The sequence below is a fragment of the Pieris rapae genome, chromosome 11 (assembly GCF_905147795.1).
Source record: "Pieris rapae chromosome 11, ilPieRapa1.1, whole genome shotgun sequence".
NCBI lineage: Eukaryota > Metazoa > Arthropoda > Insecta > Lepidoptera > Pieridae > Pieris > Pieris rapae.
The window spans coordinates 7,299,998-7,318,663 of NC_059519.1; the positions used below are offsets into that span (position 1 = coordinate 7,299,998).

The window sequence follows — 18,666 nt, forward strand, 5'->3', positions numbered from 1 at the left end:
ATAATGTGTTATATGACCATAGATTAAAATACTCTGATAATCTATCTATTATTATAATTTGTATTTGCAACTCACTTGTATAGTGTTTTATGCAACTTCCACTATATATATATATATATATGTATATATATATATATATATTATAGTGTATTTAAAGTTTGAGTCATAGTAGATAGTTATTTGTTGTACATAATATAATTGGCTGTAAAAGCATAATCTAAATAATAATCCAAACATAACCTTTAATCGGTTAGTAGCTTATTTTGTCACGACTCAGTAACTTTGTTCTAGAATTATTCATTCGAATGTGTATTTTGGTCAATAATTAGCAATCTAATTAATAAAAACGATAAACACGACAATTCCAAACATATTTTTCAGTGCTAACCTATTGCTCAATTGACCATATTGCTCGATTTGTTGTAAGCAAACTGAAAAAAGAGAAAAAAAGAAAAAAAGAGTTTTTTTTGCTATAACATCAAAGACTAAAATACTCTAACTTACAACTTAAAAAAGTTAAAGGGGGACTATGTTACCAAGATATGTTGTGTGTAAAAATTTGCGAAATTTGTGAGGAAAATATATATAATAAATGATAAAAATATATATAATAATAAATACGAAAAATATTTCGTAAAAATAGAAGTGCTAGATCGCAATCGGGGTTTTTAGTGAGTGACAGAAAAGACCAAAGTTCGTGTTTGTGACCAAAGTTTTATGACTAACTATAAAATAGGTAGGCACAAAAAACTGCCACATCTTTTTACAGAACGAAGTCTGTCGGGTCCGCTAGTATAAGAATAAAAGTTTTATTCATATAAATGAAAATCTGGTGGATAAAGGAAGAAGTACAATGACTGGACAGTATCCTCCATAAAAGCTACTGTAATTTAACAGAAAGAAATATATTTTAATAACCAACAAAATGTATAAAGATCTTCGATAAGACAGAAGACAAACAATTTCGACAAAAAAATTAAACACCAGTAATGGGTTACACAATTAAATTTTACATCCTAATAAATAGTAACTCCTGGTGTTTCTGGCCCAAGTTTATTTGGCATTGGTTCTTTTTGGAATGGTAAGTCACACACAACTGCTTCAGCGGTAGTTAAAAGAGATGCTACCCTGCTAGCGTCTATCAACGCTCGTTTTACTACCTTTGTGGGATCAATTATTCCTTTTTCTATCATATCAACAAAAGTATTGTTCAAAGCATCATAGCCAAAGTTCACATTGGGCAAGTTTTCAACCTTAGAAACAATTACTGAACCGTCATATCCAGCATTCGATGCAATTGTGAGACAAGGAGTTCTTAAAGCCTTTTTTACTATGTCAATACCTTTTTGTTGGTCTTCATTTACTGATTTTAAATAGTTTAAAATTGGTATACATCTTAAAAGAGCAGAGCCACCTCCTGGCACAATTCCTTCTTCTACAGCAGCCCGCGTTGCATTGAGTGCGTCAATGACTCTATCTTTCTTTTCGTTTACTTCAACTTCGCTACTTCCACCTATCCGTAATACCGCTACCACTGATTTTAGTCGCGATAGTCGCTGCAACAACCTTTCTTTTTCTTTTTCATTTGTACATTCAATGTATTCTTCTTGGACCTGTTCGATTCTTTGTTTTATTTCATTTTTATCCCCCTGGCCTTTTAGCATCAATGTTGTATCTTTTGTGATTACTACTTCCTCCACTTGACCAAGACTTTTCAGAGTACAGTCTTCAAGTCTCAAAAGGTTAATATCATCTTCGAATATAACTCCACCAGTAGCGATAGCCATATCTATTAATGCATTTTTTCTGTATTCTGCATATCCTGGTGCTTTTACAGCAGCCACCTGAAGACCAATTTTCAACTTGTTTACTATTAATATAGACAATGCTTCCCCATCATAATCTTCAGCAATAATAATAAGTGGTTTCTTTTGTGCGTTTGATATTTCTAGAGCAGGTACGATTTGTTTGGCGTGAAAAATTTTTTTTTCAGAAAATAGAATCAAGGCATTGTTATACTCCACTTTTGGTCCTTTAGTAGAGTTAATAAAAAACGGTGATACAAAGCCACGTTCGAATTGAAAACCTTCAATTATTTCCAATTCATCATTTAATGTTCTTCCATCTTTAACAGTAATAATACCATCTTTTCCCACTTTTTCCATTGCATTAGCTATTAATTTACCTATAGCTTCATCACCATTCGCAGATAAAGTTGCTACCTGCTCTATTTCTTTACGGCTAATTATCGGTTTTGATATTTTTTTTAAATGATTTGTAACAGCTTCAACAGCGATGATTATGCCTTTTCTTATTTCTATTGGATTAGCACCTCTTGAAATATTTTCGAAGCCCTCTTTTGCGATGGCTCTTGCAAGAACAGTCGCAGTTGTTGTACCATCTCCGGCTTCATCGTTCGTCTGTTTTGCTACATTTTGAACTAGTTTAGCACCGATATTTTGAAATTTATTTTTAAGTTCTATTCCTTTGGCTACAGTTACACCATCTTTTGTTATTTTAGGAGGGCCAAATGTTTGCTCCAAAATTACATTCCGTCCTTTAGGACCCATTGTAATCGCTACAGCATCTGCCAGAATATCTACTCCTTGCAACATTAAGGATCTCACGTCTGGCCCAAATCGAACATCTTTTGCATAAAATCTGCCCCAGTACTTTACTTTGAAAATATTGTTCTTGATTTTGTTAATTTTTAGAAACTGAGACAACATTATAAAATATTAAAAATAAGGATTTGTAAAAGACGTCAAGAATGTTATGAAAGGGCAAATAAAGCAATTGCAAAATTTATTTAAATTTAGAATGTAGCAGTAAATAGTTTACAGTTTAGAAGATAACTAAAAAAAACTGTGATTTGAGTTTAAAAGAGATCTTACTTAGAAGGTTCTTATTATAATACCTGATGTGTATCTGCATCGTTGAGGATAGTCTAACGATAACCGAGTCTGTGTCCTGTGAGACTGTGACAGTGCTGACACAAAATGCCGTTACATATGAATTTTTAAAATTTTGTTTAATAAGTAAATTACTTCTTGTTATATTTTTAGTTTTTAATTTTATTTAATCTCATTACAGTCAAGAAACACACTGAAGTATCCATTGTAACTATTTAAAATGACCCAAAACATTGTATTCAATATAAATATAGGCGATCAGTTAACATCAATTTCTTGTGGCCATGTTATTGTAGAGTTAATAAAGTTTTTAGCATACCAAAGGCTTCAAATTCCATACACATATCAGTGGCTAAAACAAATGGTTAATAAGAAGAAAGATAATGAAAATAAAAAGGATACGTACCAGTCGGAAAGACACTTTCACATTGCTTCTACAGCATTAAATAACTTGGACTTTGTCCTTAAGGTACAGGTGCAGTAAATGCTGCAATAATATAATTAAAAGCCTGAGTCGCAAAATAATTTTGTTATGCTTAGTTTTATTGTTATTATGGTATTCTTTACCATGGGTTGGATTAAATCAGTAGACATTTTGTAATATAGAATTATTTCAGAGTTTGTTGAAAGAAATTGGAGAGGCAACTAAACCACAAGAAGTTTGTATAGCATTTGGTTCAAGTCCAATCTCATGTAAGGAGATTTACCGTATAGTCTTACCAACAGTGTGTCATAAGCCACAATGCCAATCACCTCATATTGCATCTGACAAAAAAATACAAAGCAGTGTATTTAGGTAATTCTATTTTATATTACACATTAGACCTATTTTATAATTGTTAAATACTGTTTTATCTAAGTTATATTAGTAATGACAATATATTGTTTTACTATAATTATGCTAACATTATCTTAGATGTACATTTCACCATAATTGTTGTTCAGTATATAATAGAAAAATTGTTTTAGGAATCTGGTGACTTCAGAAAAATTGAGCCAAGTCTTTTTTGAGCCACTATCACCTACTAACATGTATATTTTCCTTAAAAAGGAATTATTAAATAACCAGCAAGTTGTCTGTAGTGATACTTTTCTTCATGTTAATGGGTACAGAATGCCTAAAAGCTGTAAAGTTGTTGTTCTAAACTTTCCTGCTAATCCTAATAACACTATGTGTTGTAATGATTTTAAGATCTTTGGTAATGCACCCAGTGGAGATCTCTCAAAACTGAGCTTGGATGATTCTAGTGATGATGATTTTCATGAAATTGAATCTACTGAGAAAGTGCAATGGTTTCAATCAACTTATGTAATGAAAGGTTTTAAAGATTGTATTGTAAATGGTAGTTCTATTATTAACAGCTGGCTACATTAATGTTAGTCATCTTTTATTAGCTCAATTATATATTTTGTAAGTGTAACGGTAGGGATGATAATATGTGTTTGATGACTTAAGGGAAACTAAATTTTTTATAAATTTTATAATTACACTTTGTTTTATCAATTTTAATTTGTTACATTTTGTCATTTAGCTAAAATATATGTTGACATGCAGAATGTTTGTAATTACTTACTTTCTTAACTTTAATCTTACTGGTAAGAATGAGTTATGATTATTATCACAGATTTAAATTATTATACTCATTTTTAATTATAACACAATCTTATTTACTTCTGCCATTCCATCGCTAAATATGGTCCTATCTCTTTTCATAATACATGTATCTTTCAAGTTTTGTTGGTCAGACCCAGAACAAAAAGTTTTACATTTCCTATAAGCATTATTAAATTCAACTAATAAGTTATGTCTTCCACCATTTGGTCCTACAACATATTTGCATTGTATATGTTTTTCTACCATGTCTCTAATACAGCATTCCACTAATTCATAATATTCCAACCAAAAACCACTTGGCAATTGTTGTAGTTTGATATTAAGATACTCAGTCAAAATCCCTGTTACTAGTATGTCATCTATCCAAAAATATGGATGGTATGGGGCCTCACTACAAATCATTTTTGCAGTTTTAGGATTCACTATGTAAAACCAGCCAGAGAGATAAGCTGGGTATTGTTGTCTTGGGTATTCTTCCCTTGTAACGAACCATTTGTTATTACTATTCCTTCTCGGTAATGTGTTGTTCAAAACATATCCCATAATAAATTCATCTTGGTTAGGAATGCTTAGTAAATAATCAACAGTCTTGTCAAAGTTAAAAACTGTGTCATCATCAACTTTTAGAATGAAGGCAGTATTGCTACATTTTGATGATGCCCATTGTAGTCCCATAAGGTGCTTGTAGGTCAAATTTCTATAATTTTCATAAAAGGAGCCTTGCAGGATGTCTCCAAATGTTTTACTCTCATCTTCAATGGCTGCTTGTGTTATGTACCTGTAGGAGAAAAGGTATCATATAGAAAAAAATCAATATGTAAAATTAAGAGATAAATTAATAAGTTAATTTGGTATACCTCTCAGTAGAAGGAATTTTAGATAGCAAAAATACTCTGGAAGCATTTTTGGATGCCAAGTAATCTGAAGGCATTGCTTGGCGATGTGCACTGCGTAATTCAATATGGCCCACATAGGAAGTAACTATGATTAATATATGTAAAGGATCTAAAACAGTTAAATTGTTTTAATTATATAATGTGTTTCCTTAAGTGACAAGTAATTTATAAAGAACCTTACTTCTACATGTTAAGTTTGATGGAGATATTATAATTGTGTTTATGTATTGCTGATTTTGTTGTAATATTATAATAGTATTTTCGGTTTCTATATTTGAAGTACGATATATCCAGAAAGCAAGAGATACTAACAAGAAAATAATTAGGTATAGGACTTTCTTCTGCATTTTAGTTTATTTTAAATGCACATTGATAAGGGTACAAAGTCCTAGTTACTAAGTATCTGTGATTTTCTATCAATACTCTAAAACATAGTGTTTTAGTATTTCTTGCTTTTCGTTAATTAACTGTTGTGGAACTTATAAATATGTAGTGAATTGAATTAGAATTTTGAAAGCTGTAACTGGCTGAATGCAGTGTTGCCAACTCCTACAAAATATTCCCCCTAAGACCAACTTCAAAAACCCCTAAAGGTTTTGCTGTTTAATGTTGTAATTATGTGAAAAAATTTAACATTTTTATATATATGTTAATCAATGACCGAATAATATTGATAATGACAATGAGATCAAACAATTCTTATGTTTTAAATTTTTAACTTATAAAATGTGAAAATGAAATTTTAACTTCGAATTCAGTTATTTTTAACTTTTCTTGGCTTTTTTTCGCGTTTTGCGTTTTCGTTAATATTTAGAATACAGTACCCCCTCAAACTCAAAAATATCTTTATTCATATAGGTAAATATGTACACTTATGAACGTCAAAAAACAAATTAAATTAATTGTAAATTTAAATTTACAACCAGTTCGCAAGTCAAGGGCGTAGAGTGGGTAAGAAGAACTGGCAAGAAATATAAAATAAATAAATTTACCTCTGAAATATCCCTAGACATCATGTTTCCCTCTAAATTTGGGGGAAAACCCCCAAGCTGGCATCACTGGTTGAATGACGAAAAATTTCAATTTGAGTTTAGAAGTGAGAGAATTTTGAGTGTCAACTGTCTTTCGACGTTTTGCTTTATAATTACTTTTGTCACTTGATTTAAACTTACGTTTACAAATTACGACAGGCTGACTTTTAAATTATCGATTCTAAAGACTTAGGTCTAAAGTCTGTAGATTATTAAACTGGGGGCTTAGAGTCTTATAGTCAAGATGCCTTAACAGACTGTAAAAAAATATATAGAATTTCTAACTATGTAGTTAGAAATTCATTCAATTCATTCATAAATGTCTGTACATTGGTAAAAAACAACATCGTAATGAAATATTAAGTTTAACGTTTGGTGGCAAATACATTTTTAATTGTCTCTGTACTAATAGACTAATATCTTAAATTTATTTATATTACTATAAATACAGTAAGTAAAACTAATAAATTACGACAACCTTAATATTTAATACTTTATTGTGAATATATATTAAATCTAAACATTTTTGTCCTACGAGATGGTGGACGTTACTAATTAAAAAAGAGGCCCTAATATTCTAAAGGCCCTGGCCAGAAAGGGAATAATAGTAATAATTCATTTTATAACTACCCTTTACTGAAATATTTTAACGCCAAATCATAACTAAGTAAATACAATAAACTGCCTTACATACAAACTATACTTTCAATTGTTTATATACCTACACAGCTTTAATATATTATATCAAACAAATCTTTATTAGGACAGTTATGAAAATAATAATATGACAATTTTCCCTTTGTCCTTTCCCGCATATTATAGTTTCCTGCGGAAGTTGTTAAAGAATAAAATGATGCAATATGTATTTGCTGTATTCATATATTCCCTTTAAATATTGTTACTTCTAGAAAAAACGTTTTATTTGACCATTAGCTTTTTAAGTTAGTTAAGTTTTCCCTAAGCCTCCGTACATTGTTAATTTAATTATGTATAAAGTATTTTCAACTACCTTCCGTGCAGTGCAATTTTTTTTGCGATAGTAACCGCTCTAAAAACAGCTGTAGGTACGAATATCTCTATAATCTCAGTCTGAACAAAAGCGGAACCTAATTGATGCGTCGTTAAACCTACAGCTACTGCCACTGTTTATCATTTGTCTTATCAAGAGTCTGCCTGTACAAATACCGGGGAGCTGGATCAGTCGCGCTAGGAGACACGAACGCGACGCCTGCGCACGGAAACAGCGACCTTGTTAAAATTGACAGCATAATGAATGCAAGCATGGACGACGCCGCGATCAGCGAAGGGAATGCGTTAAACGCAAAAATTATCACAATGGTCTGCCTCTTTAGCGTTTCCATGATTGTTGGATGTGTGCCGATTTTCATTTCAATGAAATTTAATTGGTTTACGCCGAAAAAGGATGCGAATATGCGGTCTTCTAATTCGCTTGTGATTGGATTGCTATCGTTCGGTGGTGGAGTTCTGTTTGCGACGACTTTTATGCATTTACTACCCGAAGTTGATGAAAATATTAAGCAGTTGCAAGGTATGTTTCTTTAATAGACAATATTCAGCTGATTGTAAGCAAACCAGTATTTACAGTAATATTTATGTATTAACTTTAAGTTAAATTTATGGCATTGATATAGGGTCAATTAAAAACTTTTTTGCACCATAATAATTTTTTTTATTTGTTTTACTGATATATGTAGTTTGCAATTTTGATATTTCACCTGTATCTGTAGCAATTATGTTTCAAATCATCCTTATACTAGTTATGTTTACTATTAAAATAAAACTTATATGAGGTACCTACGTAATATTTTTTATTACTGAAAGTAAAATGATATTTTCAGCACGAAAATAAATAATATTTACCTATTTAAATATTTTATCAATAGATAAAGTATGTTAGACGAAAAACTTAATTTTGAATAATGCAAATAATGTAGTATATACCTACGTTATTTTGTTGATCCGGTTTTGTCATAACTTTTTCACTTTTATTAGCGTCAGAGAGAGAAATAAGGCAAAAAACTGTGCGACAAAAAATGTTTTATATATATTTGACGGAAATATTCTTATACATACAAGGTATAAAGTAAATACATACAAATTAACACTTTCTTAATATGTTTTTATCAGGTGAATGATAATTATATTTTGCGGCCTTATTCTGAACACTTATATTTTGTTATAGAATATTTTTTGTCTGATAGACAACATGTTTTTTTAAAGTTACACCTTTACACCAATTCTATTTATATTTTAACGTTTTGGTGCGATTTCCAATTCTTGTTAATTTGTATATGCATTTTCTCGATATAAATTACCTAAGTGTAACAGGTAGAGAGATAATTTTTAGATGGTGTAAATTTTGCTCGCACTGTATTTTCGTAACATTCCAACGTAATTTTGTGCAGTCATTCGCGTTTTCTAGTATACTTTTCTGTGTTTGGCATATTACCTATATAAATCTTTTTACGCGTATTTGCTATTACTATAGTGATTATTCGACATGGTTTAATATGCTGCACCAGGCATAGGTGTTATTTTATATGTGCAGTATTGATTTTTTGTTGTAAATTAAATGTCAAACGAAAGGGTCCCATGTCAATTTATATATAAGGTACAATTAAAATTAACTGTAGAAATGTCAATTAAACTTATGGGTTGTTTATTGAAAAAAAGATCTTTTTACTCTGGTTAACGTAACGTATTTATTTAGATATCCTTGATTCATACAATTAGAGCTGGTTGCATTTGACATTTAAAACTAGGTCTAATAAGGGACTGGTTAGGTAAGGTTCTACCTTCGAAACGCGGTTCAGACATGAACACTTTTGTGACATGTTCTTTATATATGAAGTACTAATAATATGATTATATGTTTCTTTTTTTGACGTTCATAAGTGTACATTATTTTACCTGTATGAATAAATGATTTTTGACTTTTTTTTACTTATGTATGCACCTAGGGAAAGTAAGATTCAGGGTCAATACTTATGGTCAGATTTCGAAACGAGACAGCGCTGAGAGTAACTCACCGGAGTCACTATTACATACGTTTTTGACATACGGATGTCAAAAATGTTCAAACGGTTGTCATAATGAAATTACACAGGTTTTTGACGTAACAAACTCATACTAAGCGTTAACTCTTAACTATATACGAGCATACTCTGTATTATATTAACCAAAGACTTCTTACTCCTTTTTAAAGAGTTTTTAGCATATAAATCTTTAAAATTAGAAATGTTAATAATGCTATTTGCTTGAAATAAACATCCAAGTTTTGTCAATAATATTTCATACAGGTGTTATTTATATTTTCCGACCAAGGAACTTCCTGTTTCTAAAACTAAAAAGTAGTCTTATATCAGGCCACTTGAGCTAGACCTAGGTTTGATGACCAGGTCAAGGCAAACTGGCTGATGTACGGAAACGTGCTTAATAAATAAAATTGGTAAAAGGGTAGCTTTACATTTAAAAATGGTGTTGATTCTGATATTGATGACACAAAATTTGCTTAGTGATTTACAGTATATATTTTTGATGTTGAGTAATACTGCCGCTCACATTGTTTGCAAGTGCGACCAGATTGAGTTTGTATTTTTAGTTTCAATTGAGTCAAATCTAATTTTCAGATAGTGAAAATTCACATTAGAAAGATACTTTCTTATTTCTAGATGACTTGATTCTTGCTGAAAAAATTACCAATCGAGTCCTTTACCGGTTTAACCGACGAAAAGTCTCCGAAAATTTCTTCGTTATCCCCTCGATAACGACGTCCGAACTCCGTTATATTATTTAAAATTCATATTTATTACAAAGAGTTATACTTTTAGATTCGCTGTCAAAATTTTATCTACGTAGTATTCAAGTTAGAAACTTGTTTATTAGTGAAACGTGAATAATTCTATAAGAAACGTAACATACGTCTTAATTTCTAAATAAACATAAAAATAACCATTGTTTTTATTATATCAATAATTCATTAAAGAGTAGGTGTTTCTCATTATCGCTAAATAAAATCTTTCATAATGAAAACAATAATTGTAGGTATGGTGTCTAGACTTCTAAGATTAACTTTATATACTTACAAAGTTTTATACCAAACAAGATAACGCCGGTTTAGTTTCAAAAGAATATCTTAGTCTATGATTATGTAAAAGTAAATATTGTCCGTAGAAGGTAATGCACTCGCAAGCCGTAGCAGCATCCGTTTCTCTATATAAAAAGAGAATGTGCAAGAGATGATAAGTCTTTTAAATGCTTTCATTGTGTCAATAATGACATTAAGTGATCCATATCGATAATTGATAGATCTGAATGTACCGCTTCTTGCAAATAAATGATTTATTATAATTAATTATTAATGTATGCGAACAAAGCTAATGAAACGGTATTTTATTTCTCAAAAAACTGTTTTGATTACTTTATTGTTTCTCGTGATCTTATTTCCATGATATTTATTTGATAGCCAAATATCTCAATTGTTAATTTTGATATATTAGAAAAGTTTTTGTTACTATATTTCTTAGGAGAATTTCCTTGAATTATATTATGTAAGCATTATTTAAAACACCTTTTCTCATTTTCGTATTGAGTCTCTGTTATAATGAATCTATTTTGTTATAGAGGACGGCAGGTTGCCACACTTGCCAATATATCTCGCAGCTCTCATCATGTGTAGCGGTTTCTTCATGATGTACCTTGTCGAAGAGCTAGTCCACGTCTACATTACCAGCAGGGAGAACAAGAATGCTAATACCAGTTTTACAAGAGTTTTAAGTATAAGAAGAAATAACGATGAAGAAGAGGGGGTAACGCAAGTTATCAAAACGTTAGAAACTTCCCAAGGCCATGGTCACAGTCATTTGGCCATTCAATCTGATGATACAATTGTGTCAGCGCTAAGAGGACTTTTAGTCGTCTTGGCTCTGTCTATTCACGAGCTGTTCGAGGGGCTTGCTGTTGGTTTGGAGGCGTCAGCGAGAAGTGTCTGGTAAGAGAATCGATCTATTGGCCAGTATGTTTTTAAAAATTTACCATCGGATTAGATTACTACTCAAAATACATAAATATGGAAGATAAGAAGAGACGTTGGCGCTGTGTGCACTCCCAAGCGAAATTACGAGAATTATCACTTAATAAATTTAAAACTCTTGTCAAACGTAAATTAATCAATGAAAAACAAAATGAATCAATTAGTACGACTCAAAACTTAGCGATTAAAAGAATGGCGGAAAGTTTCTTGCCCGCTCTTACGCCCTTGACTTGCGAACTGTAAATGTAAATTTAGAATTAATATAACTTCTTTTCTGTTGTTCATAAGTGTACTTAAACAAGTTAGGTAAACACCTATATGAATAAAGTAATTTTGACTTTGATTCTGTCTGGAAAACTAGTGCAACATTTATGCCACTTGTGTCAGTGACTCATTAAGTATGTAAGAATTACGAATGTTTCTCATGATATAATTGGGTTGATATTAATAATTTAACTGTTTTCAGTTATGTATAATGCTTACGTTATAATGTATTTATATACTTTTAATAGGAGCTAAGTTTAAAGAATTTATGATAAAAATTTGATATGTATAGAAATACATATCAAATTTTTATTATAAATTCGTTTGCCATTGGATATGGAAGACACGATCATAGTTAAATGTTTTGCGTTTGGACTATAATTACTATTTAATTCATTAATCAATAATACGTTATTCTTATAATTAAAATCCTATTAAGTCTAGCACGAAATCTTAAGATTATAGATACCATACTGCGGATCTTACATATACCTAGTAGCATTTATGTATATGTACTAAAAGGATAAGCCGTACTCCAAATTGACAACCAAACATAAATCTAGTTTCAAGAATAGACAAGACAGTTCCTGTATAGTTTGACTGGATTTTTTTTTATAGAACAGGGGACAAACGGGCAGGAGGCTCACCTGATGTTAAGTGATATCGCCGCCCATGGACACTCTCAATGCCAGAGGGCTCGCGAGTGCGTTTTCTATATAAAGCTGACGTTGATCTCTCTTTATGAGAAAAGAATTGGATTACATATCGGGTCACATATAACAGAGATGTACTAAAAGCAAGAATAAATTTTTTGAATCTTTTTGTTACTTTGATAATTGAACCCAGATCTCCACGAACTGAGTATTTAACATCAGCTAGGTATTTATTTTCTTTCTTATCCTCGTGCCTCCCGGTTAATATTATAAGATAATGGTTTGTTTCCAGTGTGTGTTTAAGTTATAAATAACGGCCATGATGTAATGCATCTGTAGGTGGGGGGCAATTGTTATAAATGTATGGGACATTCGAATGTCGATGACAAAAAATTATTTCTTTTACAAGACAATGTTTTAAGAGAATTTTGGATCTCGGAAGTCCGCTAATGTAATGTAGGTACAATAAAACATCTACAATACTGAGTAGTGGCTTCGGCGTGCCTTTTATCTCTGTAGTCGTAGGTTCAAACCCCATTTGTGCACCAATGGAGTTTGTATGGGCACAAATGCACGATAACATAGTAGGGAAACCGGCATGTCTTTATACCATACTTGGCAATTAGAGAAAAATGAACACTAAACAGGATACAGAAATCTGTCTCAGAGCTAAAAGGTTGTAGTACCACTTTGTATGATATGAACTTTGTAATGTATTATTTCTTTGTTTAAACAAAGTGAATGAATTCAAGAATCCTTGGTCTCGTTTAAGGAATATATTTTATCATATTTTATCACAATATCAGTGAACGTTTAGACGAATTACCCATGAAAGTGCTTCAAATTGTCAGATTAGTATGTGTTATTTTTATTTTATCTCATAGCGGCTCTAACGCGTAAAACCAACAACTGTCTCAAAAACTTTTTGTTATATGCAATGATTTTTTTCCTAGCCTAAGACGAATGACGTATATGTGAAATATTCAGTTATCTATTCAGGTACATTATAACTTATATGATATTTGCCTATTTTTATATGGAGCCGTTCGTAAACCGATTTACTGAAATGTATCCCCCCTTCCCCTTGTAATTTTCAAGAATAGACACTGTATGAGTTGTCAGTATAAAAAGTAAATAATTACTGTTGACGTAATGACCAAATAAGAAAATCAAAGATAGTGCTTACGTAATACTCTATAAGGGACTGACTAGAAGTTTTAACTTTTCCTTTCAATCTGTACAATACTTAGTTCCTACATTATTTTGATAAATCTCATAGGGTTTAGCCTGCGTTTGCAATGTAAGCGGAAAAAAATGTTTTACGACATCACATAGAAATCTCAAAAATAACAGTATTTCTGCACTATTTAATAGATGTTATTAGATATATATAAACCTTCCTCTTCAATCACTATACCTATTAAAAAACCGCATCAAAATCCGTTTTACAGATTTAAGCATTAATAGGTACAGAGAAAGCGACTTTTTTTATATTATGTAGTAATTAGTAGGGTCCGACGGAGTGAAGGCCTCCTCAAAATTCTTCCGTTTAATCATTAACGTTTTTGAGTTTGTTACGTGTGTTACTTTTTGTGTTACTATTTCTTTAATTTTAAACCGAAGACGAACGCTGTTCCTCCTTTGGCATACAGTTTAAAAATATAATATGTACCTATATATGAAAATTTAGAAATTTGTTCCAGGTATATGTTTGGCGCAGTATCAGCTCATAAATACATAATAGCATTCTGCATTGGAGTTGAACTTCTCGCTGCCGGCACCAAACGATGGCTGTCTATCGTCTACATCTTTACATTTTCCTTTGTCTCTGCTCTTGGTATTGGAGTAGGCATACTATTGGTGGGAGGGGCCGGGGCTGCGTCAGCTGGATTATACTCAGTTGTTTTACAGGTAAGAAGAGAGCAGTGTAAGCGAGAGGGATACAGAGGTTATAGTTTAAGAGGGCTGTTAAATTTATCGTTAATATAAATTTCATTCCTGTTAAAAGAAATTTGTGTGATTAAATAAATAGCAATATATTTGCTATAAAGTGTGCTTGAATTGACAAAAAAAAAGAAAAAAAAAATACGTTTATTTTGGAACATAAGATCATCACGGTATCACTTATTCCACGTCATTAAATTCGAGCCTGTTGGCATCCCTACTCATCGTCAAAGTAGACAGAGGTTGTTGGCCGAGAGAAAAAGCCGGCGTTAAAAACTCTCGGTACTCTTTTAAAAAAAAAAGCAAATCCTCAAACAATTCTACAATATTTAAAACAAATATAGCAAATTAATTAGAAGTAGCCTGCCCAGCACTAGTCCCAGGCCCTTTTATCAACTAGATAATCACTAACTTTATAGTAAGCCTTTTAACATTATTTTTTCAGGGTTTGGCCTGTGGTACGCTAGTTTATGTAGTCTTCTTTGAGGTATGGAGACAAGATCGTACTGGTATCATGCAGTTCCTATGCGCTATCGCAGGTTTCGCACTTATGGTCGGTTTAGAAGCCGTCGCTGAATCATGTAAGTCAAAGTCAAAATTTGTGTGTGTTTTGTTTGTAATAAATAATATGTCTATGTCTATAATTTATTTATGAATGTAACTTATCAACATTAAAATATGATTAGTCTAAATTTTGTCGGTTCTCAAATAAAGGGTGTAGAACAGATATACAATATTAAATCTAGCTTAAATAATATTTTAAAGACAGGAAGAAAATTGGCTTTTTTAAATGGAAATATAAACAGCTAGTATATCTACATTATTTGAAATGCCAAATTGCTTTGGTTGCACAAAAAGATATAAACTTATAAATTTTTCTTTTACAGTTGTCTGACGATTAGAACCTGCGCGAGCAACGATAAATTAAGATATATTTTTAAGTATTATTGTTATTGCGTAATTAAGTGGTGTAAATAAATATGTTGTTTTTTTAAATATTATTTTTATTTCTATGGGAACAGAACTGACTTGACTTGAAAGACAATTAATGCCCTGGAACCTAGAATCTGGACCGATGCTTTGATTAGAGTTGGATGGTGTAGTCTTGCTCTTTCGCTTATTTTAATTAAGACGCATTTTTATTTTCTCTCTCCATGTCTCCATGTAAGCATAACATTTCGTATAGTATGGTTAACTCAAGTTAACCATATCATACGAAATGTTATACTTATCTATAGTATACCTACGAAACAAGATATCTTTCTAATATATATGACCTGAAAAAAAATATTTTGAGTGTGTGTATACTTTGTAAATATATCAAGGAATTAATGAGGCTTATTTATTATTCTGTTCACTTACGTATATAAAAAAAACTAATTTAGAAGAAACATTGTTTATTTGTCCGTTATTTTTTGACACCTCCATCTCAACAATATCGGTGACCACGTTGATTTTTTCCGTTTAAATTTCAATTTAACAAATATGAATACTTATTTTCTCGTTAAAGACATTTCTTCTGTCTTATCCAGAGGTTTTGTAGAAAATGGAAGAATCACATTAATATAATTTAACTTTTCCTTTAAATATTTTTAAGTTTTTTTTAGAAAAACAAAAAATAAAAGTATTGGCAACTTTCTACATTAAGCCGTTTTTTTATTTTCTTAACATTTTCAGAGTTACCTAGTATTCTTTGTGCAGTTATATTTTTATAAGTATATCTGTATACATACAACTTCGTACTTTACTACTTTTTACGTTCCCATTGCACCAAAATATTCTATATTATTAAAATAACACTTGTTCGATAAAGAAAAACATTATGGGAAAAAAATATCCACGTATGTGTCCACACTTCAATCCAATATCCGTTTTTGACGGGTTCAGAGTCGAGACATACTTTTCCGCTATGAATCCTTTGACTCATAGGCGACGTAAAGTAAAATGTAAAGGACAAACCCACAGGGGATTTTAGCACTCGCTTCCTTATAAAGGTTATATATTTGATTAAAAGGTTTATAATTTAAATAAACTCGGTAAAACGAGACTTAGTATTGTCTTTTATTAACATAACTTTTACACAATTAAAGAAAAACACTTTTTTAACGGATTGAAGTTATGTATTATTGTAAACTTATAATTATTGCGTGACCACGCACGCTGTAAAGCACGCGAAACGTCGGTTAAATTTAATATTATGTTTAAATAATTATAAGTTTACAATAATACATAACTTCAATCCGTTAAAAAGTGTTTTTCTTTAAAAACGAGACTATTCACCGTTTCTATGTCTAATATAATATTGAACAATTAATTTGAGAGATGAGGGATTTGTTTATAAAAGGGATTTGCTTAGTTGTTACTTTTTGCCTTACACAAAAACGGAAATAATACAAGTATATCATATCGTATTATCAGCGTTTATTGCGCTTTTTTGTCTGATTTAATTCAAGTGCAATTATGGATTTACATATCAGTATTTAAATCTTTAATATGAACGATAAACGTTTTACGTGATGTGTATCGGCTTCTTGGGACATATCTATCTCGGTTATTTTGAGGGCAAAACAAATTTTTTTTTGAAATTTTTCGCAGAAATGATTTTTTGGTATAACTTTGGCGGCTCAAGAAGTTAACTGGTTGAATTTATCTCTCCCTACATTTTGGTACCTGTATACCTTATTTAAAAATAATAACTAACTTTAGATAGTCTAGTATGGGGAAATTGCAGCCTGCGTTTGTTCCGAGAATTAACATTGTGCGTATGTTCTATTCTAGTAAACTTATCACTATTTTTGTGTACATACATAATATTCTCATAAATATATTGCGAGGGAAAGGTAAGTATATTGATTTCCTTGAATGTATCTCTCTACATTTTAAATTATAGATTGCACGAATCGCCCTCTTCTGCAAGATGAAAACAAATTGGACATCAGCAACCCATAATAATAAGCCTTAAGTCATTAAGCTGAATGAAATAAATACTGACATGAGTCTGTCAAAACAAATTATAACCGCTTTTAAACTCTCAGTACCATATATTTGTATCCCAAATCCATTATTTGAAAGAGATAACAAAACTCGTCTTAAATCAAGATGCGGGACGGCTTGGTCCTTGCGATAAATTTTCCTCAATCTAAATATGAATTACGATTAGCACTAAAGATAAATCATCAAATCAACATGCCAATAAACTATAATCCCAATAAAGATAATATCATTGTCAAATAACGGCACGTAGTATTTATCACCGCACGTATTCCATATCTTAAATTATCTTAACTTTCTCTGTGATGCTGCAAAAATGTATCTCTGAAGATACGGATCGTTGATAGTTCAAAAATATGTATTGTATCTAAGAATACGTGTTAAGTGCTTTCATTAATACGTCAGAAAAAAAAACAGAATGAGCTTTAGAAGATTCGTGACTTGGGTAATTATTGACAGGAAGCATTTGTCTCAAGTTAAAAAAGTACCGGATGCTCTAAACGGAATACAGATGCATCTGTTAATGCTTAATCCAAATTAATATGTTATTCATGACACGTATTATAATCATAATTTTGAGCTTTCCCTTGACATCATTTAATATCTTAAGGAGATGTTATTAAATTAACGATCAAATACTACTCGCGGATATATGATGTCCAATTCTCTAATTATGTTATGCATTTCGCTTTTCTTAAATTATGAAAAGCGGGTTGTAAGCTTGACCAAAGAGATAGAGAGTAGCAGTATGCCAATTCCAGCGGAGTGTAACTCGGCCGAGATGGGCGATTTCCCGCGGCCGCGCCGTCGCGTCACTGTCAATGGTCATCTTAAAGGCAGGACCGCTGCTCTCCCCCGCTGAACCGCCGCGATTTTTTACCCTAATCCGATTTTGACTGTAATGGGCGGCTTTTAATGTATCGTTAGATACAGTGATTGGATCATCCGGACAAGTTTAGAAATGTCGGGAGCCTTCTACTTCTTTTTTGTAGGGAAGAGGTGAAATTCACATAGATATAAGTCAGTGAGTATTCGGTGAGTGAGTAAGCGGGTACTGCCCGCTTCGGTCGGCTGGACATATTGTTTAAATAATTATAGCGTATACATAATTTTACACACGGACAATGTTCATGATGACAAAAAGAATTTTTGGCATCAGTCCAGTAGTTTTCGAGGCTTTCCGGTATAAAAAATAAAACAAATTTTACATCAAAATCTTATCTATGGTATAGACTTCCAGCGTCTTACCCGAAACTAGTATTGCCATTAAAACGGACGTGTGACAAGGATTAAAAAATACAACCAAA

At 31.5% G+C, this 18,666-nt stretch overlaps 4 protein-coding genes across 5 annotated transcripts; 2 read left to right on the forward strand and 2 right to left on the reverse strand.

The window, feature by feature from the left end:
- Nucleotides 1-1,016: 1,016 nt before the first annotated feature.
- LOC110994055 (63 kDa chaperonin, mitochondrial-like) lies at nt 1,017-2,934 on the reverse strand. The gene is made up of 2 exons (XM_022260541.2): nt 2,895-2,934; nt 1,017-2,677 (listed from the first exon to the last, which is right to left on the reverse strand). The coding sequence occupies exons 1-2, from the start codon at nt 2,932-2,934 to the stop codon at nt 1,017-1,019; spliced, it is 1,701 nt and encodes a 566-aa protein (XP_022116233.2).
- On the forward strand, nt 2,400-4,460 carry LOC110994059. Its single transcript, XM_022260544.2, has 3 exons — nt 2,400-3,381; nt 3,530-3,708; nt 3,882-4,460. Exons 1-3 carry the CDS (start codon nt 3,133-3,135, stop codon nt 4,285-4,287), a joined length of 834 nt encoding a protein of 277 aa, XP_022116236.1. The 5' UTR covers nt 2,400-3,132; the 3' UTR covers nt 4,288-4,460.
- Nucleotides 4,424-6,031, reverse strand: LOC110994056 (beta-1,3-galactosyltransferase 5). 2 transcript variants are annotated; one of them, XM_022260542.2, is made up of 3 exons: nt 5,605-6,031; nt 5,385-5,532; nt 4,424-5,305 (listed from the first exon to the last, which is right to left on the reverse strand). In XM_022260542.2, exons 1-3 carry the CDS (start codon nt 5,768-5,770, stop codon nt 4,564-4,566), a joined length of 1,056 nt encoding a protein of 351 aa, XP_022116234.2. In that variant the 5' UTR covers nt 5,771-6,031; the 3' UTR covers nt 4,424-4,563. The 2 variants fall into 2 exon arrangements, with proteins under 2 accessions (XP_022116234.2, XP_045485990.1); XM_045630034.1 differs by having other exon boundaries at nt 4,428-5,305; nt 5,736-6,030.
- Nucleotides 6,032-7,617: 1,586 nt separating this feature from the next.
- On the forward strand, nt 7,618-15,364 carry LOC110994058 (zinc transporter ZIP1). Its single transcript, XM_022260543.2, has 5 exons — nt 7,618-8,003; nt 11,099-11,465; nt 14,128-14,335; nt 14,814-14,949; nt 15,256-15,364. Exons 1-5 carry the CDS (start codon nt 7,724-7,726, stop codon nt 15,261-15,263), a joined length of 999 nt encoding a protein of 332 aa, XP_022116235.1. The 5' UTR covers nt 7,618-7,723; the 3' UTR covers nt 15,264-15,364.
- Nucleotides 15,365-18,666: the final 3,302 nt, after the last annotated feature.

What these genes read in the sequence shown, in the direction of transcription:
- LOC110994055 (XM_022260541.2), bottom strand. Translation starts at nt 2,934, where the DNA reads ATGCAGATACACATCAGGTATTATAATAAGAACCTTCTAA. An exon ending in TTATAATAAGAACCTTCTAA is followed by an intron (nt 2,678 to 2,894) that starts GTAAGATCTCTT and finishes ATATTTTCAAAG; the next exon opens with TAAAGTACTGGGGCAGATTT.
- LOC110994059 (XM_022260544.2), top strand. Translation starts at nt 3,133, where the DNA reads ATGACCCAAAACATTGTATTCAATATAAATATAGGCGATCAGTTAACA. An exon ending in ACTTGGACTTTGTCCTTAAG is followed by an intron (nt 3,382 to 3,529) that starts GTACAGGTGCAG and finishes GAATTATTTCAG; the next exon opens with AGTTTGTTGAAAGAAATTGG. An exon ending in ATACAAAGCAGTGTATTTAG is followed by an intron (nt 3,709 to 3,881) that starts GTAATTCTATTT and finishes AAATTGTTTTAG; the next exon opens with GAATCTGGTGACTTCAGAAA.
- LOC110994056 (XM_022260542.2), bottom strand. Translation starts at nt 5,770, where the DNA reads ATGCAGAAGAAAGTCCTATACCTAATTATTTTCTTGTTAGTATCTCTT. An exon ending in ATCAAACTTAACATGTAGAA is followed by an intron (nt 5,533 to 5,604) that starts GTAAGGTTCTTT and finishes TAACTGTTTTAG; the next exon opens with ATCCTTTACATATATTAATC. An exon ending in AAAATTCCTTCTACTGAGAG is followed by an intron (nt 5,306 to 5,384) that starts GTATACCAAATT and finishes TTTCTCCTACAG; the next exon opens with GTACATAACACAAGCAGCCA.
- LOC110994058 (XM_022260543.2), top strand. Translation starts at nt 7,724, where the DNA reads ATGAATGCAAGCATGGACGACGCCGCGATCAGCGAAGGGAATGCGTTA. An exon ending in AAATATTAAGCAGTTGCAAG is followed by an intron (nt 8,004 to 11,098) that starts GTATGTTTCTTT and finishes ATTTTGTTATAG; the next exon opens with AGGACGGCAGGTTGCCACAC. An exon ending in TATACTCAGTTGTTTTACAG is followed by an intron (nt 14,336 to 14,813) that starts GTAAGAAGAGAG and finishes TTATTTTTTCAG; the next exon opens with GGTTTGGCCTGTGGTACGCT.